At 30.6% G+C, this 18,498-nt stretch overlaps 1 protein-coding gene and 1 long non-coding RNA gene across 2 annotated transcripts in view; one reads left to right on the forward strand and one right to left on the reverse strand.

Moving 5' to 3' along the window:
* The window catches only part of LOC122270402 (uncharacterized), a 201,760-nt gene that overhangs the window by 36,360 nt on the left and 146,902 nt on the right, over positions 1 to 18,498 (forward strand). The window contains exon 2 of the long non-coding RNA XR_011637215.1: positions 10,685 to 11,095. This is a non-coding gene — a long non-coding RNA (uncharacterized lncRNA). The remainder of the gene's footprint in view (positions 1 to 10,684; positions 11,096 to 18,498) is intronic.
* LOC107436764 (follistatin) overlaps positions 1 to 18,498 on the reverse strand; it is a 90,183-nt gene that overhangs the window by 27,681 nt on the left and 44,004 nt on the right. Inside the window, exon 2 of the mRNA XM_016048570.3 lies at positions 959 to 1,147. Within this exon, the coding sequence (XP_015904056.1) occupies positions 959 to 1,147 (189 nt within the window). The remainder of the gene's footprint in view (positions 1 to 958; positions 1,148 to 18,498) is intronic.

Consider the following 18,498-nt stretch of genomic DNA (forward strand, 5'->3'; position numbering starts at 1 on the left):
TACAAGATGGGGGATTACTTTTTTTTGTTTAGTACTTGTACTTTTACTTGTACTTTTTACTCGTTACTTTTTAAAATAAGAACTTTTTACTTTTTACTCGTTACTTTTTTTAAAAATACTTGTACTTTTACTCGTTACTTTTTAAAAATAACGTTGCCATATATGCTTTTGAAACAGTGGATTGTGGAAAATTCGAACATTATGTCAAACATTCTTTTTTTTGGTTCGCCAGGAAAGGCGTCTTACTCAGAAGTTTTACCACTGTTGGCTGAATATAGATATTACAACCTGCTCATGACAAATTGGAGCTGCATTTAAAAAATAGTACTTAATGTGTTGTTTCTTATGACATTTGGACAAGCTAAGCACGCCAGCCATTGGCTCTTGCGAATTAAGTCAGGAACATGTGACATCAGAACTTTCGAAGAACGCCCTCAATAACCACAAGGCTAGTTATATAAAGCTACGGTGGCTCAAAGGATAGAGCGCTCGCCTTCCAATGAGATGAACAGGGTTCGAATCTCAGCGATATCTGGTCTATGCGAAAAATACCCTCAGTGGTAGACGAGATCATTGGCTAGAGTCCTCTTTCCGTCGAGCTAACCGTGAGAGGATTTCGTGGTTTTCCTATCCATGTAAAGCAAATGCGGATTCAAAAAGTCCTCCACGAAGCCACATTTTTTACTGTACTTGATCTAAGAGTTCCCCTGTCTTCAGTATTGGGATTAAAATCACAAGGATACAGAGTTAAACATAGATAGTCGTAAAACGGCTGTTCAACGACGGTTATAAAATGCAAGTTATATATACAGTTATCGCAATATTCTCACGTGTTCACATGGGGAGCACAGCACTACACAATTTGCATAGCTCTGCCTTTCAATGGCATCTCAGTGTTTGTTTCGTGGAATAAGCCAGAAAATGTGCATAATATGGCAACAACAAAAAGAAATTATACCTTTACAAGCTTTACAGGTGACACCCCCTCCGAGTGACATCCAGAAGAAGAGATCGCCTGAGGTTAAATCTTTAGGACTCCACGCTGTTGTCGCACTCCCATCGCTGCAACATTCTTCTTTGGTGACATTTGTTCTCAAGCTTTCGGTACACTTCCCTTGTCTGTTCATCAGACTCCAACATTGACCACCTGACAACAAATAAAAAGAAAGTGGTCTTATTCAAAATAAATAAATAAAATAAAATTTTAAATGTTTATTTACGAATGGTTTAAAAGAATTTTATTTTCGTCATACCTAAACGGAAGTGCTTACCACTTCCGTTCTGCAGTGAAAGAAGCGACAGATTCAAGTATCCAACAAGAGGAGCATCCTTTCGACTGTTAAGGGTCCCGATCGTAAAGACACGGTTCCCAGTAGAACACCGAAGTCAAGCATCACTGGCTGCGGTCAGTGTGCGGGTGGGTGACCACTTTGATTAGCCTGCGTAGGGACCGAGGGTGCGCGGCATCGGTCCTAGTTAAACATTTCTACCGTAAAGTGCTCGACTTCGAGCGCAGGACGTCCGGCTACTAAAGCAGGGGAGCTATCCCTTCATCAAAATTGCGATGGCATGTCTTCGAAACATCCTCAGGGATTCTTCCTTGACAGTCGCCAATAGCCCATTGTGCAGTTCTAGTGCGACGTAAATAAAGTACCTACCCGCCTACTTCAACTATTACGGACACTAAAACTTACATATTGCTAGAGTCGCAATGGCTCAGGGGATAAAGCACTCGCACCCCTTTGAGGTGACTCAGGTTCAAATCCCATCGATGACTGGTCTATACGAATTCTGCTCACGGCTCGCACCGACCAATGAGCTGGCTTAAAATATCCCTTACTGCAAACGGATCATGGGTTAAAATCTTCTTGCTGTCTGGCTAACTGCGGGTGGTCTTTGTAGTTTTCCTCTCTGTATAACCGCGAATGTTGTTTAATTCCATCTAAAAATCCTCCACCAAGTCTAGTTTGTCTCACTTCTGAATTCGGGACTGCCACTGTCTTCTGGGTTGGATTCAAAATTGAAAGGTTACGGAGTTCAGCATTGATAGTCGTAAACCAAAAATAGGTTGGCTGTTCAACGCCGCTCTGTTAGAGAGTATATGTCTATTATTATTAATTTTCACGATGAAATTTAAATTTTGACAGCAACATATTTGACTTGAGCAAAATATTTTATGAAAAATTAAACAATATTTTTAAACAAATTTAATATTGAAATTATCGGTTATTAAAATGTAACTATTCATTATAGTTTAGAAATGTTTAAGAATAAATTATAAAGAAAAAGAAAATTGAAAAAAAAAATAATTGAAAAAATTAATAATAAATCTTCATACGTTTACAAGAAAATTAGTTTAAAAGATAAATTTCGATTTAGATGAAGAAATATTTTTTTAAATACTTTTATTTTAGTTACTTTGACTTTTTCTATAAAAGTACGTCATATGCCTGTTTTTGTAATTTAAAATGTCTTCTGCGCTAATTAACTAGCGTATTTAAGAGCAACTCCTCTAACAATGAAATTTGTACCTCAAGTAAAGAAAAGCATTCTCGCAACCCGTCGTTGTTGTCCAGGGAGGTTAAGACTACACAATTTTAGGACCAACGACATGATTGTTGCTATGGGGTTCAGCACTGAGAACAGGCCGCCTTTATTTCCTAGACTAGCTGGTACTAGCCACTACTGGAGATCAGATTCCAATCTGTATAACAGCCTGCGTCCTCGACTATTGAGCCATTGCAGCAAAATGTGCATCTTAGTATATAAAAATCCGATTGTTAAATCAAGAGCTAACCATTTGTTCTATTTATTTATTTTGAGTATTGTACCTCTCGGTCACGGCAAAAAATCCCAAGTGATTCCTAGAAATCTCTTCACACGTAATTTTTTAGGAAAAAAAAGTGATTTAAAATCACCTGCCGTAACATAACTAAAAACATTGATTCAAAGTGCCGTATTGCACCTCTCAGTCGTGGCAAGAAATCCCTGGTGATTACAAGAAATAAATTTTTTAGGGAAAAAAAGTGATTAAAAAGCACCTGACGTAACATAACTAAAAACATTGATTCAAAGTGCCGTATTACACCTCTCGGTAGTGACAAGAAATCCCTGGTGATAACAAAAAAGAAAGTTTTGGGGGAAAAAAAGTGATTAAAAATCACCTGCCGTAACATAACTAAAAATATTGATTCAAAGTGCCATATTGCACCTCTCAGTCGTGGCAAGAAATCCCTGGTGATTACAAGAAATAAATTTTTTAAGGAAAAAAAAGTGATTAAAAAGCACCTGACGTAACATAACTAAAAACATTGATTCAAAGTGCCGTATTGCACCTCTCAGTCGTGGCAAGAAATCCCTGGTGATTACAAGAAATAAATTTTTTACGGAAAAAAAGTGATTAAAAAGCACCTGACGTAACATAACTCAAAACATTGATTCAAAGTGCCGTATTACACCTCTCCGTAGTGGCAAGAAATCCCTGGTGATTACAAGAAATAAATTTTTTAGGGAAAAAAATTAATTAAAAATCACCTGTCGTAACATAACTAAAAATATTGATTCAAAGTGCCATATTGCACCTCTCAGTCGTGGCAAGAAATCCCTGGTGATTACAAGAAATAAATTTTTTTAGGGAAAAAATGTGATTAAAAAGCACCTGGCGTACCATAACTAAAAACATTGATTCAAAGTGCCGTATTACACCTCTCGGTAGTGGCAAGAAATCCCTGGTGATTACAAGAATTAAATTTTTTAGGGAAAAAAAGTGATTAAAAATCACCTGCCGTAACATAACTAAAGACATTGATTCAAAGTGCCATATTGCACCTCTCTGTCGTGGCAAGAAATCCCTGGTGATTACAAGAAATAAATTTTTTAGGGAAAAAAAGTGATTGAAAAGCACCTGACGTAACATAACTAAAAACATTGATTCAAAGTGCCGTATTGCACCTCTCGGTCGTGGCAAGAAATCCTTAGTGATTCTTAGAAATCCCTTTACACCTGGGGGAAAAAGTGATTAAAAATAAACTCTCGTAAGATAACTAAAAACATTGATTCGAAGTACCGAATGGAGAGTGATATAAATTCCATTATACGTAATTAGAATAAATCGAAAAAAAAAAATCTTTTCCTAAAAGAAATAAAAATGGCTAATCAGGTCTCGTATAGCGAGAAGAAAACAAGAAAATTATGATCATCGCTCCCTCTAAATAAAATGCTGACTATTAGTAGCGGTGAGAGTAGAAAGAAATGATGAATATAAATCTAAAGAGTAAGGATGAAAAAGAAGAAAAACAGAGTTTCGTAGTAGTAGTTGTGGAAAAAAAGATGAATGGACGAAGAGCGTAAACAAGGATGACCTCGGACAGGAAACTTCATTCATTTTTTCCCAAATGTCTGCCGGAAAACATTCGTTACAGACGGAACGATTGGATGAAAATCGTAACGTATTTCTCCCGCTCTTTTCATCTCAACCACACAAACATATTTTTTTTACTACGCAGTGTAAAAATCTAATTTTAATCAATTGATACTTAGAAAAAAATTGTATTGATTAATATCGGAATTTTAATATCGCGATACATGATCAGAAGATATTAATATTTTTACATTTTTCTTCGAATTTTTAAGAAATTTGCATTATTTTTATATTGATCTTTACACTATTTACGTTCTACTTACATAAAATGATTTTATAACATTTAAAAGAAATACTTGAATTTTACTTTTCTTAGAAGGATTAAATTTTTCTTTACTTGTAAACATTTCAGTTTTTAAATTATTTTCATTATTTTTATATTGATCATTTCATTGGCTACATTCTACTTTATCAAACGATTTTATGGCACTGAAAAGAAATGCATGAGCTTTACCTTTCTAAAATGGATTTTTTTTTACTTGTAAGCATTTCAGTTTCTAAGTAATTGACATTATTTTTATATTGATCATTACATTGGTTGCATTCTACTTTATTAAACGATTTTATGGCACTGAAAAGAAATGCACGAGCTTTACCTTTCTAAAATAGATTTTTTTTTACTTGTAAACATTTCAGTTTCCAAGTAATTGACATTATTTTTATATTGATCTTTGCACTATTTACATTCTACTTACATAAAATGATTTTATAACATTCAAAAGAAATACTTGAATTTTACTTTTCTTAGAAGGATTAAATTTTTCTTAAAGCAACATAACTAAAAACATTTCAGTTTGCACTTGTAAACATTTCAGTTTTTAAATTATTTTCATTATTTTTATATTGATCATCTTTATCAAACGATTTTATGGCACTGAAAAGAAATGCATGAGCTTTACCTTTCTGAAATGGATTTTTTTTTACTTGTAAACATTTCAGTTTCTAAATAATTGACATTTTTATATTGATCATTACATTGGTTGCATTCTACTTTATAAAACGATTTCTTGGCACTGAAAAGAAATACTTTACATTATTTTTATAATTTACATCATTTTTATATTGAACATTAAATTGTTTACATTCTACTTTATTAAACGATTTTATGGCACTTAAAAGAAATGCTTGAACTTTACTTTTCTTAAAAGGATTATATTTTTTTATTTGCAAACATTTCAGTTTTTAAATAATTTACATTATTTTTATAATGATCATTACATTGGCTACTTTATACTTTATTAAACGATTTTATGCCACTAAAAAGAAATACTTGAACATTATATTTTTATTTCATTAAACGTTTTAATGGTTTAAGGAGCAATTGCTTTTTATTTTTCTTAAAATGATTTTGCCTTACTAGTAAACATTTCTATAATTTACATTCCCAAATTACATTTCATACATTTCAAGTAATTTACGTTCCCTTTTTATATTGATCATTACATTATTTACATTCTTCTTATAAACTATTTTATGACACTGAAAAGAGAGACTTGAACTTTTTCTCAAAATAATTTTTCTTTGCTTTTAATCATTTCAAACTTTCTGCCGGTAGTCAATATTTATTTAATCCCCGTCTCATTAATAATCTGTAATAATTAATTTTATTTCACATTTTTCCACTCACAAGAGTGAAACCTTTTTAAACTAGATAAAGAGTTATTTTGTACAGTTTCGTTCACTGCTTTAAAGACGCGATGCATTAATAAATAATAGTGAAGTTATCATAATTTTGTATATTTGTGTATTTATGTTTAATGCCTAAACTGTATTTTTTAAAAATAAAGTTTTACTAACGTCAATGGAAACAAATAACTTAAAAAGTACCATTTACCCTATTGATGATTCATGAGATTCGTTCTAATGAGTCATAACGAATATTCATCAGAATTATTTATCAGTAACTTAACAGTAACTGATATTCATGGTGGATATGAATAATTTTTACAATAGCTATATAATGCATAATTGAGAAACAATTCTCAAAGTTTCTAAAAATATTCTTAACTTTGATTGCTTTCAGCACTCGCAGAAAATCATTTTAAAATTGAACTATAATATCAATACTTTGCCGAAGTTTTTTGTGGTACTTTTGTTCAATCTTAAAAATGTTAGATTGAACTACGTTTTCCTTTACGTTGCACCGTACCATCGTATCATTAAATTTAAAAATATAAAATGGTTCAAATCCAAAATATCTAACAGTGTATTTTTAATATGACTGAAAAGCGTATTGGGAGAACTATATTCTGTTGCAAATTAAGAAAAAACCATTATCCCATATGGAGAGAGCCTATTTACATCTAAGTGCACGCTAAATGGATGCCAAGCTCGAAGCGCGCATGAATATCAACATCGCCAACTCTTGAAACGAAGTAGCTCGGCTTTCCTTTTGCTAATAAAAAATAGCCCGAATTAAATTTCTGTCTGACAAGTTTAACTTTTAGAAGCTTTTTTATTGCTTTGAAAGCATATTTATGTAATTTGATAGCTATATAAAATGGAACTATATGAAGTCGCGGATGACTACTTAAATCCTATAACGCAATGGTCTTTTCTTAACTTGCAACGTAGTATAATTAAATTTATTTAAAATAAAAAGAAATATTCCATGTCAAAAAGTATGTATGTAAAGCTTGTAATTTAGTTACTAGAAAATCTTGTAAAGCTTGTAATTTAGTTCCTATTTTATTCCTAGAAAAAAGACGATTTTTAATGAAAAAGAACATTTTAACAATGTTTTTTTAAATTGATTCAATAGTTGAATCTTCTCAACTTCAATACATTTTGAATAAATCACCTTCAATATTAGTTTAATTTAAACAGTTTTATTATAACTTGTTTTAACTTCAATATAATTTGACTAAACCAACTTTTATATTAATTTAACTTAAGCAATTTCAATATTAATTTGAGTTATACAACTTTAGAATAATTTGATCTAAACAACTTCAGTATAAATTGATTTACTAAAACTAAGTTGATTTGCAAAAAAGGAAAACTTTCATATAATTTGTTCAATTATTAAATAACTGAATTGTTATAGATATTTAGTGGGTATAAACTTATCATTATATCAAAAGTTAAAAAATGACTAAGTGGAAAAAGGTTCTAAATGATATTTTCGAAAAAAAATTAGAATTTCTCAAAAAAGGTCTTATTTTTACCTTATTTAAAATTTTACAACATTTACTTAATTTGCCAAGTGGTATCTAATTAATAAACAATTAATTGCAATTTTTGAAAAAATAAGGATTTCTCTCTAGAAATGTCTTATTTTTGCCTTATTTAAAATTTTACAACGTTTACTTAATTAGTCAAGTGGTATCTAATTAATAAATAATTAATTGTAATTTTGAAAAAAATTAGGATTTCTCTCTAGAAAGGTCTTATTTTTGCTTTATTTAAAACTTTACAACATTTACTTAATTTGATGAGCTGTTAAATTGATGCTATGACAGTCGAAGAAGATACAAATACGATAACAAGAGTAAGTTTCATTCATTTCTAAAACCGTTTCGAAATAGAATCACTAGAAACTCATTGTTTAAAAAATTGAAACAATAAATGAATGTTTTACATTCTTTATTTATGGGCCTCAACATTATCTTAGATTTTAAAAAATTTTCAACATTTCAAATTTCTTAATCGTTCTGATAATTCAGGAGGTTACGAAAAAAATATGTTAAACATTAAGAAAATACGTAATATTTTCTTAATTGATATTTGATATCAACGTATTCTATAATTATCCATGCCGTTAATGATCGTGATATTATCGTGCTATCGATATTTTTCTAAAGGCATTTTACACGCAATACTTTATATTTTATAACCGTCTTTGAACAGCCACCCCCCCCCAATTTTAAGTTTACGACTACTGATGTTCAACTCCGAAGCCTCGTAATTTTGGACCCAATCCAGAAGACGAGGGAACATCTGGATCAAGTATTGGGAGAAACGTTTGCTTTCTTGGAGGACTTTTCGATGGAACTAACCCGCATTTGCGTTACATGGTGTGGAAAACCACGAAAACCTCCCATGGTTAGCCCGATGGCAAGGGGACTCTAACCCATGATCCGTTTACTACGGTGGATATTTTACGTCAGCACTGTGGTCGGTGTGACCCGGGTGCTGATTCCGTATCGACCGGCCATCGCTGGAGTTTGAACCCGGTTCACCTCATTGGAAAACGAGCTCTCCATCCCCTGAGCCACAGCGGCTCACTCCCAATATATCGTCGAAAGATAATTTAAAATATCGTTATTGCGAAATTAAAGAAAAAGTAACGATAAATAAACCAATATAAATACGCACACTCTAATAAAGGCGTTTATCTAACCATGTCGATTGCAAAGCTGCTTGAAAATATATTAACTTAGATTATCGTTATTTAACGCTATTCTTGTAAATGAACATTTATTTATTTTTTAAAAACTTAATTGGGTTCAACATCGCAATATAGAGAAAGAATTGCGAACTCCATCGACAAAAATCGAAATTTATTTTACTTAGTTCACTTACTATCCGAATCTTAGAAATCACACTAATTGTTGTTTTCCCACATCGCACGATCCAGTTCTGACTTTCCTCCGAGTTTCCTCCTTACTTAGTTTTCTCTCATTATAAGCTTCTCGCTTTATTCCTTGTTTCTTCCTTGCTTTCTACTTGTTTTAAGTTAATATTTTATGGCACTGCCACAACGGAAAACTTATAAAGCAGTTGTGAATGAATAGCATTATTTCCATGTGTTTTATAGTTTTGTTTAAAATCTTCTCTTAACTTTATCACTTACTATACAATATTTTATGATTCTCTTTGTATGCCTTAATGAATGTCAATGTAAAAACATAATTGCTTTTCTTTTCTCGTCAGTCAGGATTAAAACCAATTATAATTACAATAAAAACTATAAAAAGAGGAAGGAAAATTGATTTAAGTAGCATTTTACATAATTTTATGGAAAATAAATATCTTATTATTTGAATTTCATGGTTTTTGTTTCATAACCAAAATACATTTAACCCTTTATGCACAGATGAGACATTAAGTCTTTAAGACATTAAGTCACTAATATTATTTTTATATTGCATTGAAAAGGAATGAAGTATTTCATCGGAACTTGTCATGTAGCATGACTTTCCATTTATAACCGACGTTGAACAATCGACCCAATTTTTAGGTTTACAAATACTAATGTTCAAATCCGTAACCTTAAAAGTTTGAGCCCATTCCAGAAGACAAGGGAACTCCTGGATCAAGTATTGGGAGAAATTTACTTTCGTGGAGGACGTTTTGATGGAACTAACAGCATTTCCTTCACATTGAGATGAAAACCACGAAAACCTCCCACGGCTATCCTCACGGTGAGGGTATTTTAACCCTTGATTCGTCAACCACTGAGGATTTTTTACGTCAGCATTGGGTTCTGTGCGAGTCGGGGGCGAAATTCGTATCGACCATTTTATGATTCCTCAATTTTTTTCTTTAATTTTCGCCATCACCATCAATTCTTTTATATTTTTATCGATTCGTTAATATTTTCAGCTAGCTATAAAGCAAAGTATTAAATGTTTAATTTATATTAAAATTTTATAATGTTTTGTAAGTTCCAAATTAAAAAATTTTATGAAAAATTAGGAAGTGATATTGAATATTAAAAAAAATATTTTGTTAAAGTGTAAAATAGACATTATTTAATGAAACAAAAAGTTTTGCACATTTTTTAAATAATTTAGAAAGTAAAGAGTTTAAAAGTATCCTAAAATATATTTGAAAAAATGCTAAACATGAAACTTTATCATTTTTATGCAATATTTTGTATGAGAAAAAAAAGTTTATTTAGTTGAATTTTTTTTAAAATTTTTTTAAGTTTATAGTTAATAGTTAATTTAAATAAATAATTATATTAGAATTGGCCTCTAAAGGTGATTAAAAGTAACCAAAACCGTATATTATGTTCACTTTTAATTACGTTTACAGTTGCAATCGTAAATTATAACTGCTTTTTAATTAAGTGAGCAAAGAAGCGAAAAAAAGCGCAATTTACAATTGTTTGCATAATACGACGATTATCCACTTAGATTTCATTGTTCAGCAAAATGTCTTCTTTTACCAGATAAACTTCTCGTTTTCTCCCGTATGACGTCCCTTTCTTTTTCACATACACACAGTTTTAAAAATCCCTTTATTAATTTATCATCTTCGATTATACCCCCAAATATATCAAATATATTGATGTCTGTATTTTCAAAAACATTCCAGGAATGAGTGATTCATCCCCTGTGTATGAAGAATCTTTTTGGCGACTAATCCCTGACTATCCCACCTAAAATATTGATGATGACTGTGTTTTTAAAAACATTCCAGGACTGAGTGATTCATCCTCTGTGTGTGAAGAATCTTTTTGGCAACTAATCCCAGATTATGCCACCTAAAATATTGATGATGACTGTGTTCCCCAAACCATCCCAGGAATGAATGATTCATCATCTGTGTGTGAAGAATCATTGACAAATATGGATGACAACTGTGTTTTCAAAAATATTCCTGGAATAAGTGATTTATTTATAAAGCTGGAGTATGCAGCAAAAAATATTTTAACGTGGACTCAACCAAGTTCTCGTATTCAGAATTAGTTTTAAAGAGATTTTCATAACTTACAAGAAAAGTAAGGTAAGTGCTCTTTGTACTACGTAATTCAGTAAACTGTGAGAGAGCTGTTGCCTATTACGGCCAAATTTTTAAGAAACTAAAATTTTTTTAAGTTCTGGATTAACTTTACTACATATTAATAATCGATGCTATAATGAATATGGGCTTAAGGTCAATTTAATAAAATCTTTATTTTAATAATAGAGAAATTGTAATTAAAAACTGTGAAAGAGCTGTTTCCTATCACGGCCAAACTTTAAAGAAACTTTAAAGAATTTGTTCAGGTTTTGGATTAACTTTACTACATATTAATAATCGATGCTATAATGAATATGGGCTTAAGGTCACTTTGATAAAATCTTTATTTCAATAATAGAGAAATTGTAATTAAAAACTGTGAAAGAGCTGTTTCCTATCACGGCCAAACTTTAAAGAAACTTTAAAGAATTTGTTCAGGTTTTGGATTAACTTTACTTCATTTTAATAATCGATGCTATAATGAATATGGGTTGAAGGTCACTTTGATAAAATCTTTAATTTAATAATCGAGAAGTTGTAATTAAACGAAGGAAGAAAAGGAAAAGTTTTTTTTTCTACTGTGTTAGTTGTTCCTTGTTCTTTCACCAGAATAATTTTTAAAACAGTTGCCGCCAGATTGTCGTATAATTTCAGAAATATGTTCTAACAATTTATTGGGCCCTACTTATAATCAATGACTTTTAATCCAGTCGATGTTTTTTTTTTTTTCTCTTTGTCTGTTAAACACATCGTTAAAAATAGAGGGATAAATGTTTGAAGAAATGATGCTAAAATTAAACTTGCAAGTTTTGCAATCAGTTTCACTGTGTCTGATGATGCAATGGATTCTATGCTGATGACAAATTCTACCTTTTGTCGCTTAGAAATTGAAGTAGGAAGAGAAGAAAAAAAACATTCAGATAGCGAAAGCGTTAGACGGCGCGTCGACAAAATCTTCTTTCGGTCAAGGTTACAGCATCTACCCCCTTTTTCTTCCTCCCCATCAAATCCTCCTCAGTTTCCTCAATCCATCCTTCCAGAGAATCTCATCCACAGATTCTTTACCAAACGATATCTGAATATCTTTCCCCCCTCTCTCATTTAAGCTTCGTTTTTTATATAAATTATTCGCCGGTTGGAACTAACAGTTGAAATTGAAGCCGTAATTTTACTACGTAGTTTTGCTTACGTAAATCTTGCAAACAATAAGGCTTTCATGATAATTTAATTTTTTACTTCCGCTTAACTTTAATTTTTTCAATGAGTGAGGAAAAAAGAACTAAAAAAAAAGTTTATGTTACGAAAAAAAATTTCCGTTATGGTTACGATCAGTGGTCGGAATTTTCTAGTTTACTACAATTACAACTAATTTGTTACAAATGCTTTTTTTTTTTAATTTTTTTTTACGGCATGTACTGAACATTTTGTTCCTTCTCCTCGGAAGATTCCAGAAGTGTTGCTGATTTAACGTTACCCAGTGAACACCTGTGAACCTTAAGTAAATAAATAAAAATATAATTTACACTGCTGAAGAAATTAATTGACGCATTATGTTCAAAATGGTTTTGAATTTTTAAAAAAAATGGCTTAGATCAAAAATGAAAAATTATTAAGAAATATTCATTCTTAGTTACGTCAGCCAGTTTGTTATTCTGAAACAATAATTTTTTTTTTTTTTTTTTTGGAATTTGTTAATTTAATCTTCAACTTTTAATGCCCCTCTTGACAGCGAGAATTTAATTTAAGAAATGCTAGGAAATTATTAAATACTTGCAATTTCGTTAAGTGTTTAATGCTCTTCTATTTCCTCTTAGAAATTAAGTACCATGAAAATATGTTTCCTTCCTTTGTTGTTGTTGTAGTTCATTTACGTCGCACTAGAGCTGCACAATGGGCTATTGGCGACGGTCTGGGAAACGTCCCTGAGGATGATCCGAAGATATGCCATCACAATTTTGATCCTCTGCAGAGGGAATAGCACCCCCGCTTCGGTAGCCCGACGACCTGCACGCGAAATCGAGCACTTTACGGTAGCACGGTTTAACGAGGACCCATACCGCACACCCTCGGTACCTACGCAGACGGATCCAAGTGGTCACCCACCCGCTCACTGTCCGCAGCCAGTGATGTTTGATTTCGGTGATCTACTGGGAATCGTGTCTTAACGATCAGTCCACTGCGGGACTTCCTTCCTTTGAAATAATATCATTGTTTCATATAATGTCATTTTTCGCATGTAAAAGTGTGACCCAAGTGATAAATTATCTGTTATTTATAAAGGCTATTTTTAATATTAGTTACACGTGACTCGAAATACGCAATTCTTGTTAACTCAGGTCACCGGGGCATTTTAAATGGCGTCCATGGAAAAGAAGATTTGTACCCTTCAAATTCGAAAAATTAGTTGCGTTAGAGTTGATTACAGTAATCGATTACAACTGTAATTGATTACAGATAATTACAGCTATGTAATCAATTACTTGTAATCACGATTACAAGTAATCAATTACTTGTAATCGTGATTACAACTTTCAAAAAATTTTGATTACAGCTGTAATCATGATTACAATTTTGATTACAGTAATCAATTACTTGTAATCATGATTACAAGTAATTGCGATTACAAGTAATCACAACAAAAACGATTACAAGTAATTATGATTACAAGTAATCAAAATATATGATTACATGTAATCATGATTACATGTAATTTGATTACATGTAATTGTGATTACTTGTAATCAAACTATACGATTACAAGTTATTACGATTGTATACTATAGTCAAATTTTTTATGTAAGTATTCATGTGTTTACATATTTTTATGTACATAGAATGTACGCACGCATGAACGTACAATTTGCGATTCCTATACATACAATGTATGCACAAACGTTGTTTGTACGTACAATATTCATAATTATATTGTAATATACTTAATGCAATGCGCATATGCTTAGTACATATAATTATGCATTTATGATACATGTACGCATGTATGTTAGTTTGTACAAAAAGGCAATGTTTTGTATCTTTGTATACATAGACAATGTATGTATGAACGTATATGAAAATAATGTTTATGCGTTTGCATGCTTTTATGTACTTAAGTGCATATATTGTATAAATTTACGATAATAGCACGTATATACAATGTACGTTTGTATATAAAATTGTACGTATTTGCGTACAATATGTAAAAATGTTATTTAAAGGTACAATATATGCACATAGTTGCGTAAATAAAATGCGTACATGTATACATGCATATTTATATGTACATCGATATATGTGCACGCAAAGTATGTACTTATGTACAACTTACGTATGTACTTGTATAACTACATACTTTGTTAATACTTATGCGCATGTAATGCATGGATGTACAAAAAAATAGTTATATGCACAATGTATGCATGTGCATACAACGTATACATGTACATAATTACAAGTAATGTACAAATACGTGCGTACATTTAAATATATGTAATTACAATATACACATACATTGTGCATACATTAAAAAAATTTATATGAGTAAAGTTATTAAAATTTGTTTTAAAATTATTCTAAGGTATATGAAACTCGACCTCATATTTTTTAGAAAGCAAACGATAATTTTATTTGGAATTTCTAAATATTAATTCCACACATAAAATTTACCGTTTTTCTTACCATTTAAAAAATTTCTATGAATCATGCATTATGTTATAAAAAAAATAAATCTGTATTGTCAAACATTTCATGAAAATACCTGAAAATAATTTTTTATTCAGAGAATTTCAAAATGATATAGAACAATTAAAGCTGAAAACTAAATTTAAATATCGTTTGATTTTGTCATTTAACTTGCTTGAGTCATTAAAAGTTAACTTACATGCATTTTATTTATTGCATTGTACACATATTTAGACATAAATGTAATGTACATATGTATACGTGTAATGTATGTACGCATGTACAATGTATGTACATACATTCATGTATTGTACGTGCATATATAGTACATATGGATATGCATACATGGAACATACGTGTATTGTACATGTGTGGATACATTCATTGTACATATATACATTGCACCATATGCATAGATAGGGATAGCATGCATGTACACATGTAAAATTTGTACGAAAGAATTATGCCCAATATATTTATGCACATACGTACTGTATATGTACACACATATGTACATTATATGAACATTATATGTTCATTTCATCATATGTACATTATATGAATATACATCTGTACGCTATATGTATATACATCTGTACGCTATATGTATATACATCTGTACAATATATGCATCTCAAATGTGTGTATGTACGTACGTTATGCATGTCGAATGCATGTATGAATATATGTGAAATATAAATACGCCCAATGTACGTACAATAGTTCACAAATGTATTATGCATATTTGGATACTTACATTGAGCATGAACATATTATGTACATGTACATAAATACACTGGACATGCATATCATGTACATGTATACATACATATATTGTACATCCTACAGATATACCTATATTGTACATGCATACATATATTGTACTGTTCATAAATAAATTGCACATACATGCATGGGACATACATTGTACAGACAATGTATGTATGTTCGTACAAACACAAGTACTTGTATATACATGCGTACATGAACATAGATATACATTTTACATACACAAATATTTGCATAAAATGCATATATTCATTGTGTATAAATGTACATGCCTACATTGTTTGCACATACATACGTAATTATTATCTATATACATACGTACATATATTTTATACCTACAATATAAGTGTATGTACATGTGTGTGATACTAAAATGTCTGAACATATGCACTAGATAAAATCATATGTACATACATTTCAGTTACATTCATTTGTACGTATACAAATACGTACAAAATGCAGTACATGTTAATACGTGCAAAATGTATCATTATAAAATACATTCTACTATCTACTGTAAAATATAATCATTTATAAGAATACAATAGTCTTGTAATCGTGTAATTAGATTACATGTAATCATAATTACATGTAATCAAATTACATGTAATCAAATTACATGTAATCATATTTTTTGATTACTTGTAATCATAATTACTTGTAATCGTTTTTGTTGTGATTACTTGTAATCGCAATTACTTGGAATCATGATTACAAGTAATTGATTACTGTAATCAAAATTGTAATCATGATTACAGCTGTAATCAAAATATTTGAAAATTGTAATCATGATTACAAGTAATTGATTACTGTAATCAAAAAATGTAATCGATTACATTTTTGGCCAACTCTGGTTAGAACCCTGTTCACATACTAAATTAACGTAAAAAGTAGTAGCCAGGAACCACTACCGTAGTTTCACTACTTGTAATGAGCTACTTCCGACCACTGGTTACGGTTATATCACAGAAAGATTGTGTAAAACAATACATTGACCTTCAGATGTGCAGAAACGTTTTATTAATTTTATAAGAATGCTATTCATTTTTGTCGTAACCGCAGAATTATGCCATCAAGTTTTTAGTATAGTTCGCATCGTTATAATTAAAACTTGGTGTAGGAATTGAAAAAATGGTGTAGGAATTTCAATATCTTTATTTCCGTTCGAGTGGAGAAAATTTTCCATAGTAATTTTCACTGTCAACAATGATATATCCTATAAAAATGTTCCATAACAATGTGTATAAAATGATCATTTCTATAAGAATGAGTTTATTCTTGTCATTGCCTTAGAATTGTGCCTTAATGATTTTAATACGTTTCAGACGACATTAGTTAGAGCTTAAAATAGAATATTTGCTTAAATGGCTGACGAATTTCAACATCTAAATTTCTCCTAGTGTAAAGATAACTTTTTGTAATAATTTTCATTGTATTTGTATGATAATATGCTCTTAAAAAATATTTCATATGAATGATCATTAATGATCATTCATACGAAATATTCTTATTCGTTAATAGAAATTTCTATAAGAACGATATTTGTTCTTTTTGCAATGGTGGAATTAAGCCTTTTTTTAGTACATTTTATTTGTTTATAATTATAACTTTCATTGAAAAGTGCGTTTAAGAAATGGTGTAAGAGTTTAACCGTCTATATTTCCGTTATAGTGAAGATAACTTCGATAGAAATTTTCATTATATTCGAATATTTTTTATGAAAATGTTCCGTGAGAATGATCATTTCTCTAAGAATAATATTCTTTGTTATTACAGTAGGGGGTTTAAGCCTTTTTTTAGTGCATTTTATATGCGTGCAATTATAACTTCCATAAAAAATGCGTTTACGAGATGGTGTTAGAATTTCACTATCTATATTTCCGTTCTAGCGGAGAAAAATTTTTTATAGTAATTTTTATTATCAACAATGATATGTTCTATAAAAATGTTCCTTGACAATGTGTATAAAATGATCACTTCTATAAGAATGATTTTATTCTTGTCGTTACCTTAGAATTGTGTATTAAGGATTTTAATACATTTCACACGATAATAAATAAAACTATATTTGTTTAAGAAATGGTGAAAGAATTTCAACATCTGTATTTCTGCTAGTGTAAAAGTAACTTTTTGTAGTAATTTTCATTGTATTTGTATGATAATATGATCTACAAAAATATTTCATATGAATGATCCTTAATGATCATTCATATAAAATATTCATATTCATTCATAGATATTTCTATAAGAATGATTTTGATTCTTATTGTGGTGGTGTAATTAAGCCTTTTTTAGTACATTTTATTGCTTTTAATTATAACTTCCATAGAAAGTGCGTATGTTGTATCCGTTATGTTGTATCCATCTATGTATCCGTTATAGTGAAATAACTTCCATAGTAATTTTTATAGCATTAGAATAATATTTTCAACAAAAATATTCCGTAAGAATGATCATTTCTGTAGGAATAATATCATTCGCCGAGCAGTATCACGGATAAAGGGATCTGGCGAAAATTCCCTTCCCTTCAGAACGATGTGTAAAAGTGACCTTACGAATAAGTAGTGCTGCCATCTATTCGTGGGGTTCTGAGCTAAGACGTACTTTCACCTTTGCGGTGTTCTATTATTTAAAGGAGAAGTGCACCTTCTTGACTTCATTCGCAAAAGGCCAACGACTGGCGAGCATGGCTTGCCTAATTTGTCATTAGAAACAACAAACAAATGACGTGTCGCATATTAGGGAACCATCGTAAACTAAGCAACTTTTCTCTAAACATATAACTTTACCGTCTCACCGTATAAATTTCAAAAAAGAAAACGAACAATAAAAGTTAAAAGAATTAAAGGGTTAAAATCCTCATCAAATTAGAATTGTCCTCTATCACCGCATCAACGACAATAAATTCAAGAGCGAGTTTCTTAATAATAAAAAAACTC

This window comes from Parasteatoda tepidariorum, chromosome 7 (genome assembly GCF_043381705.1).
Source record: "Parasteatoda tepidariorum isolate YZ-2023 chromosome 7, CAS_Ptep_4.0, whole genome shotgun sequence".
Classification (NCBI taxonomy): domain Eukaryota; kingdom Metazoa; phylum Arthropoda; class Arachnida; order Araneae; family Theridiidae; genus Parasteatoda; species Parasteatoda tepidariorum.